At 40.4% G+C, this 22,122-nt stretch overlaps 1 protein-coding gene across 3 annotated transcripts; it reads right to left on the bottom strand.

Annotated features, from left to right (window-relative positions):
- Window positions 1-634: 634 nt before the first annotated feature.
- On the bottom strand, window positions 635-16,986 carry znf148 (zinc finger protein 148). Of its 3 annotated transcripts, none has more exons than XM_088606056.1 (7): window positions 16,389-16,986; window positions 11,854-12,190; window positions 10,373-10,498; window positions 8,714-8,837; window positions 8,203-8,286; window positions 7,243-7,361; window positions 635-7,009 (listed from the first exon to the last, which is right to left on the bottom strand). In XM_088606056.1, exons 2-7 carry the CDS (start codon window positions 12,157-12,159, stop codon window positions 5,405-5,407), a joined length of 2,364 nt encoding a protein of 787 aa, XP_088462182.1. In that variant the 5' UTR covers window positions 12,160-12,190; window positions 16,389-16,986; the 3' UTR covers window positions 635-5,404. The 3 variants fall into 3 exon arrangements, with proteins under 3 accessions (XP_088462182.1, XP_088462183.1, XP_088462184.1); XM_088606057.1 differs by lacking the exon at window positions 16,389-16,986 and adding an exon at window positions 16,034-16,269; XM_088606058.1 differs by lacking the exon at window positions 16,389-16,986 and adding an exon at window positions 15,719-15,843.
- Between the last annotated feature and the right edge of the window lie 5,136 nt (window positions 16,987-22,122).

Raw genomic sequence — 22,122 nt, 5'->3', positions numbered from 1 at the left:
TTGCAGACAAGAGCCAATTTTACCCTACATGCTCATTTGGCAGTTTTTTTTTTAACTAAGTTAATCTTTAGTAAGAAAATTTATCCAACCATTTTTCTAGTGAGCCCAGAATATTGCCCTCTCTACCTAGTTGGGAAGGTAGGTTACCCGTTTGTGTAAAGAACCATATCCTGCTCTTCAAGTTAAAAATGAACTTTTAGTTTCCAGTTGTGACCCTGCCTGGGTATGTCATCTTACATACTTTGATTAGATCTCCTGTCAATCACCATTGCTCTAGACTGAAGAAACTTGTCTCCTTTAACCTGTCCCTATATGACAATCCCCAAAAACAGGAATATTTTTGTTGCTCTTCTTGGAACTCCTTCTACGGTTACGATGTTATGTCTGCCTTGGGGATGATCTTCAGATTAAAGGTTTGGAGAAGTACAGTATGTAACGGGCCAGCTGGCCTCCTCTAGGTAGAACTATTAACTATTTAAGGTAACCCACAGGAACAGCAGTCATAGTGCTTGAAAACCCTCTATCGGGAACTGGATTTGTAATTTGTGACTATAAGAAAAGCTGAAGCTTTCATTTGATCTGGGCCAAAGCAGAGATTCATGCAAATCAACAAATTATTCAGACACAGTTCACATACTGTAAATCATATATATTTGAATGACAAATGAACCCACAATAGCAAAAATGTAAGACACAATCAAAAACCAACAATATCCAGTATAATTAGATTTTGACAAAACAAAACTTATACATAATATTGCAAAGTCATTTCTTCCTACTTGAACCGCATCTGCTACGATAAAAAGCTTACAACACATACAAAAAGATAACCAGTGTACTAAAAGTGACCAAAAGAGGACTGGCGAACCCTCCAGGAGCGAGTGAGAATATAAACAGCAAGCTTTTAAAAAAATATTTTCCTGTGAAATGTAACATTTTGGATTGTTAACACAAACCTTTAAAAGGCAGCTGCTAAGGATTTAAAATGCCATTTCACATCAATTTCATTGTAAAAACCAACCTCTTTTAGAGCGATGTTTTAATTTGTTTTCCCAATGTGAAGACTCAAAGAGAACTGCACTACAGATGGGAAATGACTGAAATCATTTCTTGCCCTCGCGCTGGGAATAAGCTGGGTAATTTTCAACATATTAGTAACAGATATCTCGGAAACCTTGGAACTCGTGTGTTTAAAACAGTGAACTTGATCCCAATTATACAAAATAAGAAATGTATTCCGCTTAAGTCTATTTGTTAGATGTGAAAGTTAACAGTGTTAAAAATTCCTTATTATCAGTTCATTTTGCCATTGCTCTGAATAGTTCAGAAATTATTGTGCAAATGTTCCTGTAAAAAAATACTTTGAAATATGGCTAATGTACACAAGAGGTGTGTGTTAGATTAGCACTTCACCTGATCATAATGGTGAAGCACTGACTGCAGACAAGTATTGGCTTTAGTCTTCAGGGCCTATTCAAATACTAGGAAGCAGAATCCTGAATGTACATTTTTAAAGTTAAACAATTTCAGAAACCAGAAATTAACTGTTTGACAGAATGATTTTGGAATCAGACTGATGCATAGATGTGAGAATTCGTGGGCTACCTCAGCACAGGTAGATGAGCAAGGGTGGGTTCCTCATTCAAACTGTATCGAAGCTTATTGAAATTGGCAAAAATATAAGACATTAAATAATGAAAAATATTAACACAGAACTGCAATAATGTACTTCATTGGTATTAGATACTTTGGAAACCTTTATATCGCCAAAAGTTTCCAAAATATTGCAATACTTTAATTAAAACTGGGGAAAGAAACTGTCAAATTTTAAGAATCGATTCACATTTTATTATTTGTGTAGTTATTAAAATAGACTTTAAATCTGATTGTAAACCATTCCCCTGCTTGAATCCAGTTAATCATTTTAGACATTATTGCTTAACCGATAAACAACACATTATAGGTACCAGAATTAAATTGTACTGGTTTAAAATGATCGTATTTACAGGCAACAAAAAGTTGAGTGTACAGTTCAAGATACATTACATATTTACAGCCAACATAAACTTTCTACTGTAATATTCTTAAACAATGGAATGCATAACTAGAAAAAAGGAAGAGGAAATTATTTGTCCTTGATTGTCAGAACAGATTACTAAACTCAAAATATCTGAATGAATGACTCTCTTGTACTTGTATAAACGACACTTGGTATAAGAAATGATTAAAAATAAAATCACAGTACACCTGCATACTGTACGAGCCTTAAAAACCGGGAAGACTTTCATACAAATAGAAACATTTCATAATCTATTGGGCATGACTGTGCTTTTAAACAACAAGGGCAATTTAATAAGGATATGATTATCTTACAGTCCGTTTTAATGTTGCTGAAATTCAGGTTAAAAACTTCAGTATATCTATACTCTTTTTTTAATCTACAATGCAGATGTCACAATATTAAAAGGTCTAGAATCATATATGTTAAATCATACCTTAAATGCCACAAACAAAAATGAAAAGCATAACTGTACCAGTTTCCACAGCTCAATCACCTTTTGTACCGAAGAAAGAGAACGTGGAAAGATGGAAACCTGAGTTATTGTAGCTGTCTATTTACGAGTGAAACATTGTACAGTATATGTTTTCCATTTAATAACAAAATCAGAACAAGCAAAGCAAAAGCAAAGCCTTTCACTTAAGGTATGATTTAGTAACTTACCCAGACAATCCTTTCAAACTCACAGCATTTTGTAAAAGTACAAACAAGTACTTCCATACTAAGCAGATAAAAATAGCCAATGAAGAGCTGGATTTAAGGCCATAATTTTATGTTACATTTGTTACATCAAGGAGTGAAACAATTATTTATCCTGCAGGGGACAACCTGTTTTCAAATATCAGTGTTTCTATGTTGTCAACACCACAATACACTCTTTAGAAAAGTATTGCTGCTCACCGGTTCACCTTAGAGATTAAAATGAGCTCAGTTTTTTAGTTTAGTTGGATGACTAACATACAATCAGTAAAAAATATTAATTTTGAAAAAAGTGCTTTACAATGTTAAGTCGCCTATTAGTGATTCAAAATGTTCCCAAAAACGTACTTCGCATTGTGAATGCTAACACACTGACGTGACTCCAAAACAAGAAAGGTAACAAGTCACTCCTTTTTATGCTGCTGTAAGCTTGGTAATCAGGAAAAGTGCTTCTACAGCTTTAACAGAAATACATATATATTTTTATGTGAACAAAACATTAGGAAGATGGCAGATACATGCAAAGGCACCAATGGGGAAAAATGTTATAAGCAAATGAAATGTTAAAAGCAAATGTAAAAGACATTTATATATTTCTTTAAAACAAAAAGCAATAATGTACAATATATTCTATTTCAAATTTAAATACTGAAAACTACTAAGATTTGAAACAAAATGCTGTCATTACTGCAATTAAAGTGTGAATTACACTTGGTAATTATACAATTCCTTAACAACAATGTGTTATTTTATAGGAATACTTTTTATCAGTACAATACAGGTCTTCAAGCTGCTTGTAGTTACTTAAGAAATATAAAGGGAAAACTTGTAATACTTTAACTTTAGATTGTGGTATGCATCACAGGGACAGTCACACTAGCAGGCTATGGAGTGTTTTCTGAACACCCCAACATGTGACTCTGTCAGTGAGTCTTGCGATTTGCTATTTTGCAGGTCAGGATTCTCAAATTCCTTCCACTGATTTGAGCAATATTTTAATAATATCAGGACAACAAGCAATTTGTTTGTCAGAATTTGCATATGCAATTTTCAAGACAGCACAGTAAAATAATTTCTTAAGAGATTTAATAGCGGACTTCTACACAACCATGATCATTGCATGTAAGTGTAAGGTTGATTGCCATTTTTAAGGGACACAAGTGTGCAAATCAAGTTAGCAAAACATATTTTAAAGGAAAGGAATGATGATATTTACAGATCTATGGTCTGATGAAAATGTAATTTATTTTATTAAGTTCTACACCAACATGTGCAATCCTCTGTTTTAAAGCAACACTAACATATACCGTATTTAGCCCTTTGCATCCTTTGAAAGCTTGGCTACTCAGGAAACAGGAAATTTTGAAGACTTTCATAAATGCAGAAGAAGCATTTTTTTCAATCAAATTTTAATTCCTGTGCTGTACAGCTGGGAGAAGTATTCCTCTTTTCTTTGTCAGTTAGAGAGGTAGCAGCAGTAATTGGATGCTTCAAACAGAGCTCTATGACAGTACAGTTTACAGTAATCAGAGGCTACTGGTGACTGTTCCACACAATTATTCATACAAATATATACTATGAACGTACAAGAATAATAAAGGTTATTTTTTTGCATTTCAAAAGAAGCCCCAAAAATATAAAATCATATTTTTGCCTTCTCCATATTACTGCATCCTGTTTTGTTTTTTTTAAGAATTTGAAAAAGTAAGGATGCAAAAGGTTAAAAATTATTCTATTGCAATTTGCAGGTGCTGGCATGTTTTGTTTTTTAAAATAGTACAAATTCTGATACTTTACTATCACTATGAAATGAAAGTGAAGTAAATGACTAGGTATTTCTGTCACCTGTTATCATATTTGATTGACTCCCTGGAGCACTGAGAAACTGTAGAAACTCTCACAGGTAAAGAAAAGGCATACACTTATTGGGAGCAGTTTGTCCTAAGATTTTTAATACACTGAAATTACTTCTAATTCAAAAGTCTGGAGTGCACTGCACCTTTTCACGCTGTAGTTAATGTTTAATTATTAAGCATAAAAAAACTTGTGTTCATTTAGCAATGTGAATAAATGACCAATTTTCCAGGCAGAAGTGGTGAACTACTCTAGTTTGCCATTTAACTCTGAACCTTTGTGTTAAATAAATTCAATCATAAGCAAGTATTTTGAAGCACTTTAGAAGCTCAAAATACAGATGCAACCAAAAATGGTCCTAAAAATTGACAAACATCACAGACTTTTAATTTAGTTCAGGAAAAGGCTTGTTCTTATAGTCACTATTTGTTCTACACTGCATGATTAAAGACTGTAAAGCTGTGCTAGACACACATTATTTAAATATGGGTTATTACATTCATCACTTAAATTAACCTTAATAATAAAAGTACTTAAGAAAGCAATGAAAAAAAAATGTTTAACATATCTCATGTCCAAAACAGAACTAATACAGTTCTCTCTCTAAGAAATTAGAGAATTAAGAGATGAAACATTGAAGGGAAAAAAGCATTATGAATTTCATTGTTTTTTTTTTAAATGACCATGTATTCAAATTACTGTGAACTTTACCTTTTACAGTGCAGTCCAGTTTGGCAAGAAATAAAAAAAAACATGGGTATAAAGTGCCTTTGAAAAATTACGTTTTTTTTTTCAGCCAAACGTCTGGCTGGTTGTGGCATCTGGTGAAGAAGTCATTTGTGTTCTGTTCTCAGTCACATTAACCAAGGGGAATTCTGGGAAGTCTGAGCCTGATCCATGTTCCCGCAGATTCACTTGTCCGTTGGCAGTGCTGAACTGGGAAGAGATTCCAGATCTGGTGCTCTGGAACTGAGATCGGAAGTTCTGCTCAAAGGCAGCTATCTGAAAGGCTTGGTGGATTGTCTGCGGCTCATTTTTTTTCGAGGAAGTCACCTGCTCAAGAAAGTCTTCTGCAGGGGAGACAGAAGAATGATTGGGTTCGTCCCCTGAAAATGAGAAAGAGTGTTGGGAGTCTCCAACTATTAGCCCAAAATGAGACTTCTCTGAGGAGGACCTCAAAGGAGAGTTCATCCCTGACCGAAACCGGCTTGTCAAAGTGTACTGTTTGTCAATGGTGGAAAACAAAGGCTGGCTTGAAAGACTCTGACTCTCAGTCACAAATGTAAGGCTCTGGTTATTTAAATAGGCATCGTTCTGGCTAGTTCTTTCCAAGGCTTGCTGAAGAAACTTGGAGTATTCCTGGAGCATGCTGGCTTTTTCTGTGGAGGGTGCCTGGGAACTTGTCCCAATAGCCTCAGCCTGATTAACCTCAGAGACATCAGAGGAGTTAATGGATATGCTTGAGGTCACCTCTGTGTCGGCCACACTGAAAGATATTTCAGGCTGTCCATTTGCCTTGTTGGAATAGTGGTCCAGGAGAGTTTGAAGCACTTCGTCAGGAATAACATTCTTGTCGTGGTTAGACTTAATTTCAACGTTTAAGGTCTGTGTGTCTAAAATAGAGGCTGTGGTACTCTCATCAATGACACTGGCCACAGCCGCCTGGGTGACAGAGGGCTGAGAAGCAATTGTTCCCACATTAAGGGCATAATCCCTACTGTTGTTGGTAGCTGCCTGCAGGTACCTTTTCTTTTTTAAGAACTGCATGGCATCATCATAATTGGTACTGTTTGCAACTGGTTTACTTGGGCCTTCCTGAAGGTTGTCTACCTGGTCCATATCTGCGTTGCTCTCTACCTCTAGAAGGCCTTGCTTGTCAACAAGGTCAAACGTGTATTTGGTGACCTTGCCGTCTTCAAAAGAAGACAAGGGAGACATGTTCTGGTTCTGCTCCAGGGGCGGCTTCTGGCTCCTCTTGTTGCTGACCTTTTTAAGGACCAGTTTGGGAGGGTGGATCTCTTCGGCGGCCGACTCGCCCAGCTGCCTGCCCCCGAGGGACGAGTGGGGCAGCTCGACGGAGTATTCGGCCACCATGTACTCGTCTTTCACTTTGGAGGCGACCGCGAACAGTGGCAGGTAATCGTTCTTGCCAGTCTTGGGCTCCAGCCTCTCGTCGCTGCTGGCCTTCTCCGGGAGAGCCGCTAACGTCCTGGACTTGTCACTGCTCTTCTGTCGCTTCTTCTTTGGCAGCGGGCTCTCCTTCGGAGGCGAGGAGAAGCCCAAGTCCTCCTCGCTCCCCGGCAGCCCAGCCTTTGCGGCGGCTTTGTTCGCCTTCCTGTCCCTGTTCTCATGGCACATGCGCTTGTGTTTCAGCACGCGATCAGTCCTGGAGAAGTACTACGACAGAAGGAGAGGGAATTAAGGCCTACCTACAGTACGTACGACAGACGTACTGAAGCAGCTGCTAGCAGTTAAGTCAGTTAAGAACACAGATGCATGTAAATGAGTTTATACTTAATTTCCATACTAAAGGTTCTACTAAATTAAAAGCAGAGGAAGCGGCTTTCAGTAAAGCCCCATTTTACAGATCCATCGTAGATTCCTTTTTGTAAAGAAAGGCGCGTTCTTACTTGATTGCAGTATTCGCACTGGTAGGGCTTTTCTCCGCTGTGGGTTCTCTTGTGCCTTTCCATGTGGTATTTCTGTATGAATCTCATACCACACTCATCACAGCGAAAGGGTTTCTCACCTGTCAACATGCAAACAGACCGCATCTCGCTTCATTACCGCCTTGGCACATCAGAGGATGGAGAAACATCTTACTCTTTGAATAATGCGAAACTATGATCTAACCCCTTTCCGTAACGTGATTTCCCTGCAGACAGAAGATATGCCTTGCAGTGCGCTATCAATACGAGCTGCATGTCCAATTTATGTTGTTTGTAAAACAGGTGAAGGAACGATATTTACAGCTTGAGAGGAACGAAGAGCCTCACCCATACTATCATACCACCACAGAAGTGAGAAATGGGAGGGCCAAATTAGAAATCAGCTTTTACTGCAAAACCTTTACATTCGGGAAAAGACAGAAGCAATCCTGCCGGCAGAGATATTAAATTCAGGAAGCAAAGCACCTAGGTGCAAAGTGGGAGACGAATGTGACAAGTACAAGGCCTGAACTTCACTGGAATGATGCAAACACTTGGCATCATAACGAGACAGCTTCAGTGTACTGCACTGACTGAACAGCAGGGGGAGCACAAAAGCAAAAGTGCATTTCCAGCCACCGCCTTTACAGAGCTGAGAGAATCCACTTTCAGTCCCAGCTATAAAATTCTTTAGCCTATGGAAACCATGGCAACAAAGCTGCCCCATGTCACATCATCCCCACATGGGCTTTAAAAACACAATGTACGGAGCATGCAACGATCCGAGTCCGACCAGCTTTTCCTGCTCTCAAATCAGATTTCTTAAGGAAACTCAATGCCCGAATGTGTAAATTGGGACATTGAAAATGGGCTAAAGGGCAAAAAATGTTTCCGCTGCCGACATTATAATCTGTATCGCGTCATTAGAAATTCTCATCCTACCAGTGTGAATCTTTTCATGTCTTTGTAGCAGGTACTTCTGGATGAAACGCATATCACACTGGCTGCACTGAAATGGCTTCTCACCTGAAACAACCAAAGAGAAGACATACTTTGTGTGCATTACATTGCATTCTCTTTTTTCGTTGGAAATATATTAAAATACCAGTCACCAAGGAAGGGTACACTGAACTTAAAATGTAAAAATACAGATACGTGTGCAAAATCTACAAATTCCATAGATTCATTCAAACAACAAAAATACTATAGAATTTCTCAGGTTTATCTTAATTGCACAGTAATGCATTTTAAAAAAACGTCCCTGCCAGGTAACCACAGTGATGGATAATTAGTGCGTTTTCAAAGCAGAGGAGAAGCCCAGGATGACAGACTGCCAGGAGCTCAAACACTGCCTAGTTCTGTAATATGGTGAAAAAAGACAGTGGAAATGAATTTTGCTGAGGTGGTGAATGAACTAAAGCAGCAAGGGGCAATAGCTCAGCCCCGTCCGTACCTGTATGGATGTAGACATGTCTTTGTAAATGGTAGTTGGTTCGGAAGGCAGCGGTGCAATGCTCACAGACATGAGACTTTGGACTCTTAAGTCCCAGTGATCCATCTTCATTAAAGGTAAGAATCTGATACGAACAGAAGAAGTAATTTACTGTGTTTTGTGTCTTAAGACCAGGTTTTAAAACAAAGTACAAAAGAATTACAATTCATTCAAAGTCTACATTCCTCCTGTAGTTAAAATGATGTTGCATCATTACCCTCTAATATATCTGAGATGATGTGGTTTGTAAAACTTAAAAAAGTAGGTGAAATCTGTTAATCCCGTTCAATTTTGATTGAATTAAAATGATGACGATACCAAGAAAAAAGACATTCGACAAAGTCAGTAAAAATCTGTACAACCTGTATAGTTCAGGAGTTTAACATTAAGGAATTACTGCTGTATTTCTCCATTTTTAACAAAGGAGCACATTAGAGCAAAGAGCTTAAGCTGTGTCAGAAAATACTCTTTTTGATATTAATAGACTTCACTGCGTTAGACAGGAAATAAAAACAGCTCAAATATGGGTGATCACAACTCTATAATTAAGTAGAGTGGCAAGAAATTAACATTGAAAATAAAGAGAACTACAATGTATTTTCCACTATTACTTCTTTAAATTTCTTTTGTTAAAGTATAATAATTTGATAAATTTAGTACTGAAGTTGTAAAAATAAACAATTAGCCCTACACATTGGAAAATAATAAATAGATTAATTTTATATTAGTTATTTTATACTGTATAGTCACTAATGTCATATCGATCATGTTCTGATTCTTATAATGATTTAACTAAAAATCACAGTGGTGAAATAATATAAACCAGGAGATTTACGAACATATAAAACTGGTCCACTTTTATCACATTCAAATTCAAAACATTCTTTCCCCAAGAAAGGACGGAAGGTCATTTGATTTTTAATGCTTAGCACTGTAATACTTTTTGGCATTAAACAAAATAAAGACAAATCTATGCACCTTATTCAGGCAAAATAATAGTCAAAACCAATCAATTCCAACCTTCCTACATGCTGCAAAAAATGAAAAAAGATTTCATAAAAAGAAGCCTAAAATGGCAATTGATGTCTTTTCTTGCCAGTACATTAAAAATTATAGTTAAAACTCACATGATCTTTAAAGTTCAAGATAATTATATGAAAATTATACTGATTTCGATCAATTAGAATAAATTAACATAAGCATAAATAAACCATGTTATATAGGTTTGCCTCTTTTTAATACAGGTCTTCTAGCTTATGATACAGAGACAATGGCAGGAGGGCACTGTTTTCTGCTGTAATTTAGGATGGGCATACTTTTCAGGTTATCATTTAACCCTACAATTACAGTCAAAGCCACTGAAAGCCATTCCCTTTATGTACCAATCCCTACGATAACATGAAGATGCCCCGACAAAGAACATACCACAGATGACAAAAATATACTGGCTATGGTGTGAAAACCTGTCTTAAATCCACTGGTACTGTATGTACCAGGAAATTAAGCCTAAGGGCTTTCTGTAATGAAAGTCCAACTTTCTGTTCCTCCTTTGTGCATCAGAAGGAGATGAAGTTGAACACACTCGTGCCTGGAAGGCTGGGAGATATCGAGTGAGAATACCTTTGCAGGAGAGTGCTGCTTTCTTTTCTTCTTTTTCTGACACTCAGCAATTTCTCTAGACTGCTTCTTCTCCTTTTTCAGCTGCGCTGCTTCCTCAGACAACTTCATTTCCTGTTTGACATCTACCTACAAAACACCACAAGGCTACTAAATGGAGATACACAGACAGAGGCTCTATCATTTCTAAGATTAACAATCTAAGCCAGTTCATAAGAGGACTTGTGGCAGTGCTGTGACTGGTATAATCAGTAAGGCTAATACAGCTGAATGACTGTCTAGTTTTCCGAGTCCACGTCATTTGCAAATTATCAGCATAATAAAGAAAAGTTCTCTTATAACTTGCCCTTATAATTTATGTGGAACTGTAAATTCCCTATTTCCAGTATTTTTTTTTTCTATTTAAAAAATTCTATTAAAAAAAGTTGCAATTTCAAAATAATATTTAGAAGACATAAAGAGCGTCTGAAAGATTTCCACTTGTCCATCTCTCCACTCTGGCACATCCTTGTTAACCAACGGTCCAGCAAGTCACAGGTCTGACTCTGAGCAGGAGTGAAAAGGCAAATGTGGCCGAGATTCCCATCCTCAGAACAAAAATCAGCTTTGGGATTAGAGAGTTAAATGGTAAGAGAAAATTACTGCATGCAGATGTGCAGTGAGGTCGGAGTGAGCTCTTTCCACCTTGGTGACTTAATGAATTTGAGTAACTGACAGACGTCACACGACACTCATCAGCAACTTAATCTGATGCCGTCGTATTTAGTGTGGATCAGTGAACCTTATGCGTCCCTTGTTGTATTGCAGAGAAAAATACAGAAAGACATCAGACTTTAAGTCATGTACACGTATATAAAAATAACACAGCTTGCAGAAGCTGATGCCATGATATTCGACTACATCATAAACCTCCAGAAGCAGCCAAAGCCCAGAGGTATATTAAAAGTAGGGCTCAAAAACAAGATGCTGTTTTGTGAAACAACAGTCCTATTTTGAGCGGCACAGTGACACAGTGGTTTGCACTGCTGCCTTACGGCGCTTTGGCTTCAATGCCTGAGGTGCTATCTGTACGGAGTTTGTATGTTCTCGACATGTTCCTGTGGGTTTCCTCCGAGTGCTCTGGTAGCCTCCCACAGTCCAAACACACACTGGTAGGTTAGCTGGCTCCTGGGAAAACTGGCCCTGGTGTGAGTGCGTGCGTGTCTGTGTCTGTCTGCCCTGTGATGGACTGGCGTCCCATCCAGGGTGTATCCTGCCGTGTGCCCACTGTTTGCCAGGTTAGGCTCCGGCTCCCCTCCGCAACCCAAAATTGGGTGAAGCAGTGAGAAAGAGGATGCGATCTACGGTCCAGTGTTTTCTGGATCAACCCTAGGGATTCTGTTTGTGCTTGTTCTTCCCAGGGCTGGTCAGATGATCCCTGACTGTGCATGAAGATGCAGTATCCCACAGTGCAGCGGCAGTGCGGCAGCAGGGAGGGGACCTACTGGCAGGTGCATGGCGTAGTGCAGCTCTTGGGAGAGCCGGTCATGCATCTCCTGGTCCTCCTCGTCGTTCTTCACCGTCTCCTCGTGGACCATGAGCTCGTCGTGGGGGATCAGGTCGTGCGGCGGGAGCCGGCTGTCCGGCAGGCCCTCGCCCTCGTCCGCCAGGATGTCGTCGTGCGGCATGCCCCTGCCGCCCGCCCGCGCCGCCGCGACCTGCTCCTGCGCCACCAGGCCCCGGGGCGGCGCCATGTCCACCGCGCTGCTGCATTTCAGCAGGATACCCTCCAGCTTGTCGTCGATGTTCATTCTGAGCTGACGGGACGCTGCCGTTCAGGACCTGTGCACGCGAGAGACCAGGGAAAACGGGCTCGCTTAATTTCCACATCTCGGAAAGGACAGCTCCCATGTAATGGCTAAACAAGCACGGAACATAATGCAATTCCATCTAGGGGTGTCTGTTGTGCTGTGTATGTCCCAAGAGATCAGTGCGAATAAGAATTGCAATGTACATGTGCATAGGGCAATAAACTCCTCTACTACTACAGGTGGCACAGTAGTACAGTGGTTAGCATTTGGGCTCAGTTCCTGGGGTGCGATCTGTGTGGAAGTCAGCGTGTTCACCCCATGTTTTCGTGGGTCTCCTCTGGGTGCTCCGGTTTCCCCCCGCAGTCCGAAGACATACTGGTAGGTGGACTGGCTTCTGCGATAGTGGCCGTGGTGTGAGTGTGTGCACTGGCGATGCATTTACTGCACATCTGCAGGGTGTATAAGATCACCTTGCACCCAGCACTTCCCGAGACAGACTCCAGGCCACTGTGACCCTGGACTGGATAAGCAGTTATTGAAAGTGATATGGTGACGACGTCTCTCACATCCCTTGTTACTATAAAAAGAGACCCACTGATTCTGATCGCTTTATTCTAATCTTTTGTTTAAACCTTAAAAGTGAAACAGGTTGAAAAGCTTAAGTGTTGGGACAGTGAAGTGAAATGAGTTATTTCTGCCGTGTGCATAGTGAAATTCGTATTTCAGATAAAAAGATTAATATGAGGTGAATGTCAGCTTTTGTTTCTGGGTTTTATTTTGCGTACATGTTTAGCCATGTTAGAACAATGGCATTTTTGGGGGTTCAACCCCCCCAATTTCGGGTGAGCAAATGTTTTGGGAGTTAAGTCTTTATGTTAAAGTAAATTACACTAGCGTACAACAGCTCAAAATGAATTGTGTTCCTGCACACAGGCAGCAATCTTATCATTCTGTATTGTAAATAGAACCTGAACTTCCAAACGACCCAGCCTTGAACAGCAGAGCTCTCAGAAATAGGTGCCAAAAGTTCCATGAAACAATTGGGTTAAACTTAGCTCACCAAGCAGCTTGGCACAATCGAAAAAGTGAAGTGAGCCAACATTATCCCAATTGTTTCTTGCAAATTGGCACATCTTCATAATTTCTCCATTTTTAATGGCTGTGGCCTTTTTGCAAACTGACTTTTGCAAATCTGACTTTTCATATCCATAATATGTTTGGCATAGAAATCACTTCTTTATGAGTCTATGAAACACCAGACGATATATGTATCGTATTACACTTATAACAAAAATAATATTTTACTTTATATACTCTAGGTAGGCAATAACTTCATTACATACAGAACATACTGTAAAATACACCTGTAAGAGGACAGTAAATTAATTCTAACTGGATTTGCATTTGTATATCACTTTTTTTTCCATGTTTGCTTCTAGACGATACTATGAGTCTTATTTGACGACTGTAATTCATCGTTAATATATGTACATGAACAAGAGCCAGTAAAATGTAGACGCTTGGAGGGCTGGTACTCCCACATTTTGCACAGCATACCCAAAGATTATAAAGAATAGTACAAAACAACCGCTTCAGATAGGACGCTGGTGCTGTTTAATTCTGATATGTATGAAAAGTAGTTTCGATGTAGTTTTAACATCGGCTATCTTCCAGAAAGCAGGCTCTCGCTTGCTTGTGTGACTCTAGGGAATGTACAGTATACCACCCTGTCTCCTGCAGTATGGCTTCCCGTATGAATCGCTGTTCAGACAATCCTCTGAACGTGACCAAAACCGGTTACTGAAATATTAGCACAGGAGACCGTGTAAATTATACTGCGGGGTCAACCAGGATATACTGTAGGTGTCAGGTCTTACGCTCGAATGATTGTGAGGTATTTTGGTCTTCTTTTCCAGGTACATGTTCAACGGTGAAACATCAGTAATCCATCGAATACAATGTCAGTATACCCACATTTATCTGGTTAATTTTGTCGCCGTTAAAAGCGAGAGAACGTATTATTAAGTAGAAACGCCGTTTCAAAAGCGGAAAAATGTCCGAACTGCTTATTTAAACTACTATTTTCCCGACGTAGTGAAGCTGTAACACAACATACCCTCAAAAAGGTTAGCCTATAGGTCATTGATAGCTACAGTAGTAACTGCAACTCCTTTGACATTTTGTAACTTAGTGTCTAGACTACCATTTAGCTCCATTATGTTATTTCCCCTATACGTAATGTACATGATATATTTCAGATATTTTTTCTAGCTCATCGGCTCATCACAGAGGAACTTACAAGCGATGTCGTCTTTTTAAACAATCAGGAAGAGGCTTTATTTGCCAAAAATGGCATTTTATTGACATCAAGGCATATTAATTCCCCAAGGGCAATTGTAATTAAGAATAAATTCAATGACCCCATCAGGCTACGTTTCATCTAACCTTACATCTTACGGGTGTGCAGATGTCTCAACCCGAGAGCAACCAGGTAGCTATGCTCTTTTTGTTTTTCCGCGTATACTCAAAAATTTAACCTTTTACTTTGAAAGCTAAAATGTTGACCCAAGCAACTTTACAAAAACAGCATTCAACCAAATTCGTACACATCAGTACATATGTGCTATGAAAAACAACAGAGAACTCTCCAGTTTTTCCAGGATCCATAAAAGCATATTATCGGAAGACACAAAGAGCCGGCCCATATCTCGGAGATCCACTCATTTTTACTTGCATTTTAAGCGTGTCAATTTTCAGGTCAAAGGGGTTGGATGCACGCAGACCTCACCCACAGGATTTTAACACAGCCAAATCCAGGTAAGCAACACTTTTAAGACTTTCAATTTGCTTAAACACACATCTAAAAGGTAAGTGCACTGCCCTCCCCCGTCATTGAAACAAATACTGTATGATGGGTTTCTTTCAACTTTTAACATTTGAAATGGACCGAATAGCTATTCAAAGGGGGGAGATTCTCATTCTGAAACATCTGCAGAAAATACTGATTCAAACACTGTACCTGAAACTTCGGTATTTGCGAAAAGAACACCAGTTTTCCTTGCATCACACCTTATACGTTTATTTTTATTTGTGCATTTCAGCATTTGATTTTCTTGAATTGGTTCCTGCAAGGTCCAAGCAGGATTCGTCCCTTCCTTTCTATAACATGCATTTCGGTGGGCAAAGGTCCGCACTCGCTTGCCAACGGCTTCTGTGGTGTTTCTTGCTACCCAGCAAGTCGGGACGTTTTGCAGCACGGTAAATCGGTAACCAAAAAAGCGCCCGGTTCACCACAGAGGCGTTTAAAACGACGCACGGAGGCAAATAAAGATACCAAAAAAAAAAATAACGCCTTCACGCCACAGCACCGAACAAAAATTTAAAAAAATAGAACAGACGTCACAACGCGGAAATGAACGGGTTAAACGGTAATCTTTGAGGATTGCTTTCACGTCATATTTTCCTATCGCCGCGGCTGCAAATTAAGTGAATTTGTCTAGGGTTTTCAAGGTGTCCGATGGTCTCGGCGATCCTGCCTGGGCGCCCCCGGCTCGGCTACCTGAGGCTGCCGAAGTTGCAGCCGAGACCAAGACCACCCGCAGCCCAGCTCAGTTCACAGGACTTGGACCAGGAGCCCGCGGTGCAAAAGCGACGCAAAAGTGTTGCCTTCCGAGACGAATTCACGTCACACCCGCCTTATGTCGGAAACTACACAGACGAAGCACGCAATCGTTTTAAAAGACACACAAAAAAAAAACCAAGCAAAAACAAAACCCAAGAGCAAATCGAGCGCCTCTGCACCTAGTTTTGAAGGCCTGCTGGCTTCTCTTCTTTCCCTTAAAACACCAGCGACAAACAACTGAATCGCACTCACAAAGACAGGTAGGTGGCGAGTCTGCGGCTGGCTCTCGCTGGCTATTTCCGAAAACCCTCCAGCCTTACGAGCCCTGCCGCCGCACGGACGTGCCCGCTGCCATTCAGCGTCAAGAACGATGCAAATTCCCCAATGTCGCTTCGCAATTAAACCTGCGAACCGAGCGGAGGCCTGATTGCCTGAGATCAGTCACAGAGACCCACACACACAGAGAGAGAGAGAGAGGGAAAAAAAAGGAACAGGGAGAGAGCTAAATCGCAAAAAAAAAAAAGTGCCATTTTTGAGCTGGACCCGCACCACGCCACGACCGGCTCCCCGCAGCCCGGCGAGTAATGCGTGTTTAAATGTCACGTACCGGTTCTTGTAAGCGCAATTAACGCCGCCCTGTAGCCATGTTTTGTCTGCAAAAGTTTCTGTGCTGAAGCTCCCAATGACAGCAACAACATTCCAGCTCGGAGTCCCCCTGCCCGCGGTGCATTGTGGGATGCGCGGCGCCCTGCCTCGCACTTGCTCCTCCGGGTTCGTCTCTCTGCGGCAGCTTTCCTGCTCTTGCTGCTCTGCAAGCTTTCGGAAACAAAAAGACACACACACGTACACAAAGAGAGAGTGGTGGGGAGGTGGGGGGGTTTGCACACCCCCCGGTGTGGGCTCAAAAATCCCCCAAAATTAGAAGGCAAGACACTGCAGCAGGCCTCTGAGAGAAGAGATGTGGCCCTTTAGTTAGAGCTCTCAAACGAGGAGTTAAAAGTCAGGCCTGGTAGCATTAATATTTTTGAAAAGACTCTCCTGGGGGTGAGAGCTCTATTTTAGGAAAAATGAATCATACAGCTAGCATCCAGAAATGTGTGATGTGTCCTGATGTCTCCCTGGCCTCTGAATCATGTGTGCAGTCTTCAGGTTTGCTCAATGTACTGTACGTTATATGGTCCAGAAATCCCGCACCGCTGTTGACTGAAGGGGGAACCAGCCACACAGTTGTGTTTTATCTTCGGCTGCTCTGAGTGGTGCAGCAGTCACTTCTTACACCAGGGCATGTCAGCCACAAGGAGTGGCAAACTTCACAACTGCCATTCCAGACTCCCAGTGCTACCACACCCCTCTCTTCTCTTTCATTATTGATGCATGTGGCTGCTGCTTACTGTATATCCAAGACTTTTTTTTAGTATCCATTTACATAGCTGAGGATTTAACTGCAGGAATCTGAGTGAACTAACCTTGCTTATACTGTAGGTGCAACAGCAGTGCCTCACCTGAGAATTAAGCTCATTAACATGCAGTTATGTGTCCAGAGATCTAACCAATATTCCACACTGCTGCAGGCCCACGGTTTTTCTTTACTTCTCTACTGATATTTTTCTAAAGCTCTCAGTCAATCCCATACTCTGTTCCCTTTTTTAATCATAATTCACACTGTTACTATCAAAATGTTATAAATAATCCTCAACGTAACCTGTTAAAAACCAGTCTTGATCAGCTGTTCTTGTTAAAAAAGTTTGGTTGAATCATTCATCTTTTCCAAACGAATGTGTTTTTTTTTGTCCATATTTTTAAAGTAGCTCCGCCTTGATAATAAATTAGATGCATAGCTCCCAGCAGTTGGAATATGCGGTGTTCTTGATTAGCGGAAACAATCTGCATTATATATAGATTCCAAACAGCTTGATGCACGTTTATTAAGCCCCTGCCTCTGAGCCCCAGCTCTGCCCATCGCACTGCAGAAAGAAGCAAGCTGGTATACTCTTGACTGATGTTATGCCAACAGCAGCCCAGTGCCAAATGTGCTTGGAAGTTTGAGTTCTTTTATCTTAGATCTCATGGGCTGCTGCACCCAGGATGAAAAAAAGTCAAAATGCGTGTTTGGCCCATTTCTCTCACACACTCTGTGATGACATTTAACATGACCAGTTCATGTGGCAGGCTTCCCTGAGCGCTTCGTCCTTCTCTGACAAAGGTACTGCTAAAAAAAAAAGCAGGCAGCGCAAACGGTTATGTGCAAATCCATTTACCGCTTTAATTAAAAACAAAGATTTCTGTACGCCATTTGGATTGTAGCAGACTAAAAAAAGCTTCCGTCAGTCTTCAGACAGAGTTATATGGGCAGGGGGAGGGGAGTTTTTAGTTTCCTAATATGCTAAAAGGCCTAGTTTTTATGAAACCTTGGCTCTTAGGATTTTTAAGGTGATATTGTGGGGACTGTAGGTTTGAGGTCTGATTTATTATTTATTATACCGATGTTTTGTAGATGCTTATGTATTAATCAGCAAAAATTCTTCTTCCAAATAAATATGCCAGTGTTCAGAATGACCAACAGTGATTACAGTTTTACCTCTGCTGCTGTGTGTACTCTGATATTGAATTAACCGAAAGATTAAGTGCTTGAATCCAAATGTAAATTTCACCCATCTGTTCATTCGTGGTGTACTTTATACTTCTTTAAATCAAGGGATTTGTGGGTACTGCTTGTGTTCAGAAATGCAGCGGCTGGTCTACGAGTATCAGGACATTGTAGCAGTGAAGTTTCAAGGATTTTGAATGTGTTGCGGCAGGAACACCAACCTGACACCAGATTTTGTCACATTGTCAGAAGCTTAACAAGACAGAGAGAAGCTGGCAGTTGGATGGGAGACAGGAGTCAGGTTGCTTTGGTAAATAGTTTTGTTGGATTAGTGTGAGGCACTGTCTAGATCAGAAATCCCGACCACTGTGATATCAGGGGCACTGTGCTATTGAAGGAAACAACTTTATTCGTGAACTAAAATATTGTTGAGAAAAGAGGCATTTGCATATTGCAGAAATGGAAATTCTCAGAAGTAGTGGACAGAAAAAAAGAAACTCCTGGCTACACGAGGGGCTTTATACTGAAAGCAAGTTCTTCTGCAGAGCTGGGACTCATGCATTAATTAAATAATATCTCTGCATGCTTAGGTCACATAGAAAATACTAGACAAGCCTCTTCCGTGGCTGTAAGAGGAAACCTCAGTGACTTTGAAAGAGGGCTGATTGGTAGAGTGCAGGAGCAGGAGCTTCAGTGACCAAGACAGTTGAATTTGCTGAAGTTTCTCATCAGCCAAGAGCAGCAACAATGGGAGGGCGCACATACTCCAGCCTCGTGACATCCCTGCATTCATTGGAAGTGCAAGGCAATACAGGCGAGTGACTGTAGATCAATTGGAAGTCAATGTCAATCTGTAAATGGGAACCTGGGACATGAGCAGTTACCAGTAAGGGGTAAGCTTGCAGTGATCGAGCCGCTCATCACACATACTATGCGTATTTGCTATTCGTGTGATGCAAAGAGCTCAGGCAGCAGACTGTTGAGCAGTGAGCATGTTTTTGACAAAAGGATGAGTGCATGGGCACCATTGTTGCAATTGTTGCAGCATTTCTCCCCTGCCTGGAGGGATGTCTTCCAGGATGACAGTACCCTCATCCACACGTGGTCACCCAGGGGTTTGGTGAGTCTGATGCTGATGTTATTCATAAGTCATAGGGCCTTCTCACTCCCTAGATCTGAACGTAGCAGAGCATTTATTGGAGACAGTGTTTTCCTCCTTCATCAACCAGGCATGAGCTGCATGACTTTCTCATGGAAGAATGGTCCAACATCCCTCCTGCAGAATTCCAGATGCTGGTAGACTCTTTGCAATGGCACATGCAGGCCATAATGGTCCCACAACTCTTCACTGACTGAAGAGTGTTTCTTCTTCCATCTATGGAAACCCATATGTTAACTTTAGAAGTGTTCTAAAACCTAACCCACCAGTGGGTGTCCTCACTGTGGCATCTTGTTTAAATATGTGCTAAAATAAAATGTAGGCCTATAGAAACCAGAAAGATGGGATGCATTGCACCCTGCCTGGTCGCTGAGGACTGTCTTTCTCATTTGTCAGTTCTTCCAGATCAATGGGTAACCTTTCAGCTCTATAAACCTTAATTACTGTACATCTAAACACTGTAGCCTCTACTGCAGTTAAAATGTCTCTGGCACATGGCCTTGACTAAAGCACATATTACCTATAAAATACATTCTATCCATCATCACACCCAGTGCACACTCTCGCCATGTGGCTCACAGACAGCAGGTCAACCCAACGTCTGTGGTGCTGATACGAATGGGAGGACAGGGCAGGCTTCTGGATGAGACACGGCTGGGGACACTGGAGCCATCAGAGCAACAATACTCCTTGCTCACTGCTACAAGAGCCAACCTCACTGCTGGGACTCAAACCTACAACCTCCAGCTCCAGGTAGGAGTCCAGGACTCTGAGCTGCACCTTCTTAAATGATGGTTTTTGATTCAGTTCAGATGAGGACATATCCAGATAAAGAGAGCTGGAGCAAAATCTTACAGATGCATATTAAAATTATTTTCAAGTTGAAAGTTATCAAATCAAAAACATTTGTAGTGAGTAGTTTTGTTTCCAAAATCAGTTTGTTTCTTCCCTTTCCAAATACTTTCAGGGATACCCAGTTCTGGTCCTGGATTTGTCCTCATTTTGGTCCTGTTGACCCAGTAACCAACTGGTTTGGTTTGTGAAGAACCGAGATAGAATAAAAATTCGTCCTATATATAATGCAGAAGATTATACAATGCATGCAATTTGCACGTGTGAACACAAGAGGGCAGCATTTACTGCAAAGATATTTATTAACGTTACCAACTATGGTGTTCTAACAAAGCTTATATTTTGATAAACAGGCAGTTTATAAACAGGTAGAGCAAGTACATTCTAAAAATATAACTTCAGTATTATATTTAAGTTTTAAAGAAGTAATCTTAAATTTAAAGGCACTGAAATGTTGCTGAATCATTAAAGCTTCTCCCATTCCATCCATTCTGTTGTGATGTAGTTTTAAATCACAGTCCACGACCAACAGGACCACATCAAAAAAAAATCCATGATATAGGTTAGACCACTAAGTATTTCAAGATGTCCGGTGAAATTTGAGATACCAATTTTCTGCATTTTCAATTCTTAATAGACCTCTCCATAAAGTCCTGTTTGGCGTAAGAACAATTTCACTGCTTTACTGCTATTTGTGTCTGTTTATTTCGCAAGATACACTATACTTTCCTTAAATATGCAGGCATTATATGATACTTTGTTTAAAATATATGTGAAACATGGTCTGCATTTTTAAAAGCATTGGATGAGCCAAATGAACACATGAAGCCACCTACAGAAATTGCCACAGATCTTACTGGCACATTAAGCAGGGATAGCACCTGCTGTCCGATTACTGCAGCTTGATCTCTGTATGAGGGAACCACCCCTTCAGTAAGTTAAGACAGTTCCATGCCTGGAAAGTCTCTTACTTTCAGCTACCAGCTTGGATGTGAAATCAAACTTATTTTGTCCTCCTACAACAAGCCTTGCCTACAAAGCATGAAAGCTCAGTCTGAAAGTGATCACTTAGGAAAAACAAATCTTTATCGCACCTTTTGATTATATTATTCAAATGGGAAAAAAACACAATAATGCTGTTTCAGAAATCGAGAGACTGACTTTACTGGTCCGATGATCAATAGATAATTAGTCATTATATAACACTAACAGTTACATTAGTGTTAATTAGCCTCTGTAAAACCACAGATAAGTGTTTATATTGCTTTTGCCCTATTTAAGTACAAGCAAGCACAGGTTCTTTTTACAGTTTCTATTCATTTACATGCTACATTGACATTTCTCTGCATGTTGCTTTGTTTGCATCATGGTGTCTGGAAACATGCAAGGAAATTTTCCACAGGGCAACTTCAGCCTTGCGAGATCAAATGTTTCTGGGAAGAGACGTGGCAGTCGAGAACTGTATTACAGCCCACAAGTTTAAAAGAAGCAATTAATATTACATTGTGTAACACTGACCCTAGAAAAAGACATTTGTTTTGTTTTTGGAATATAAGAGGCTTATAGCAAAGTTACTCAAAACATTATGGCCTACACATGTCAAGGACTGCTAAAGAATCTTTTTTACTTTCGAATGCTCCTTTCCATCACTCATCTCTTCAGTACAAATACCATGCACATATTGGTTTAATTTGACCATTTAGATGTCAAGACATGTAAAGCATACCCAGAAATGTTGAGCAT

This window comes from Lepisosteus platostomus, chromosome 14 (assembly GCF_059453375.1).
Source record: "Lepisosteus platostomus isolate fLepPlt1 chromosome 14, fLepPlt1.hap1, whole genome shotgun sequence".
NCBI classification, from domain to species: Eukaryota; Metazoa; Chordata; class Actinopteri; order Semionotiformes; family Lepisosteidae; genus Lepisosteus; species Lepisosteus platostomus.
The sequence above is the reverse complement of the archived record's forward strand: the minus strand, read 5'-3'. Positions and strand labels throughout refer to the sequence as shown.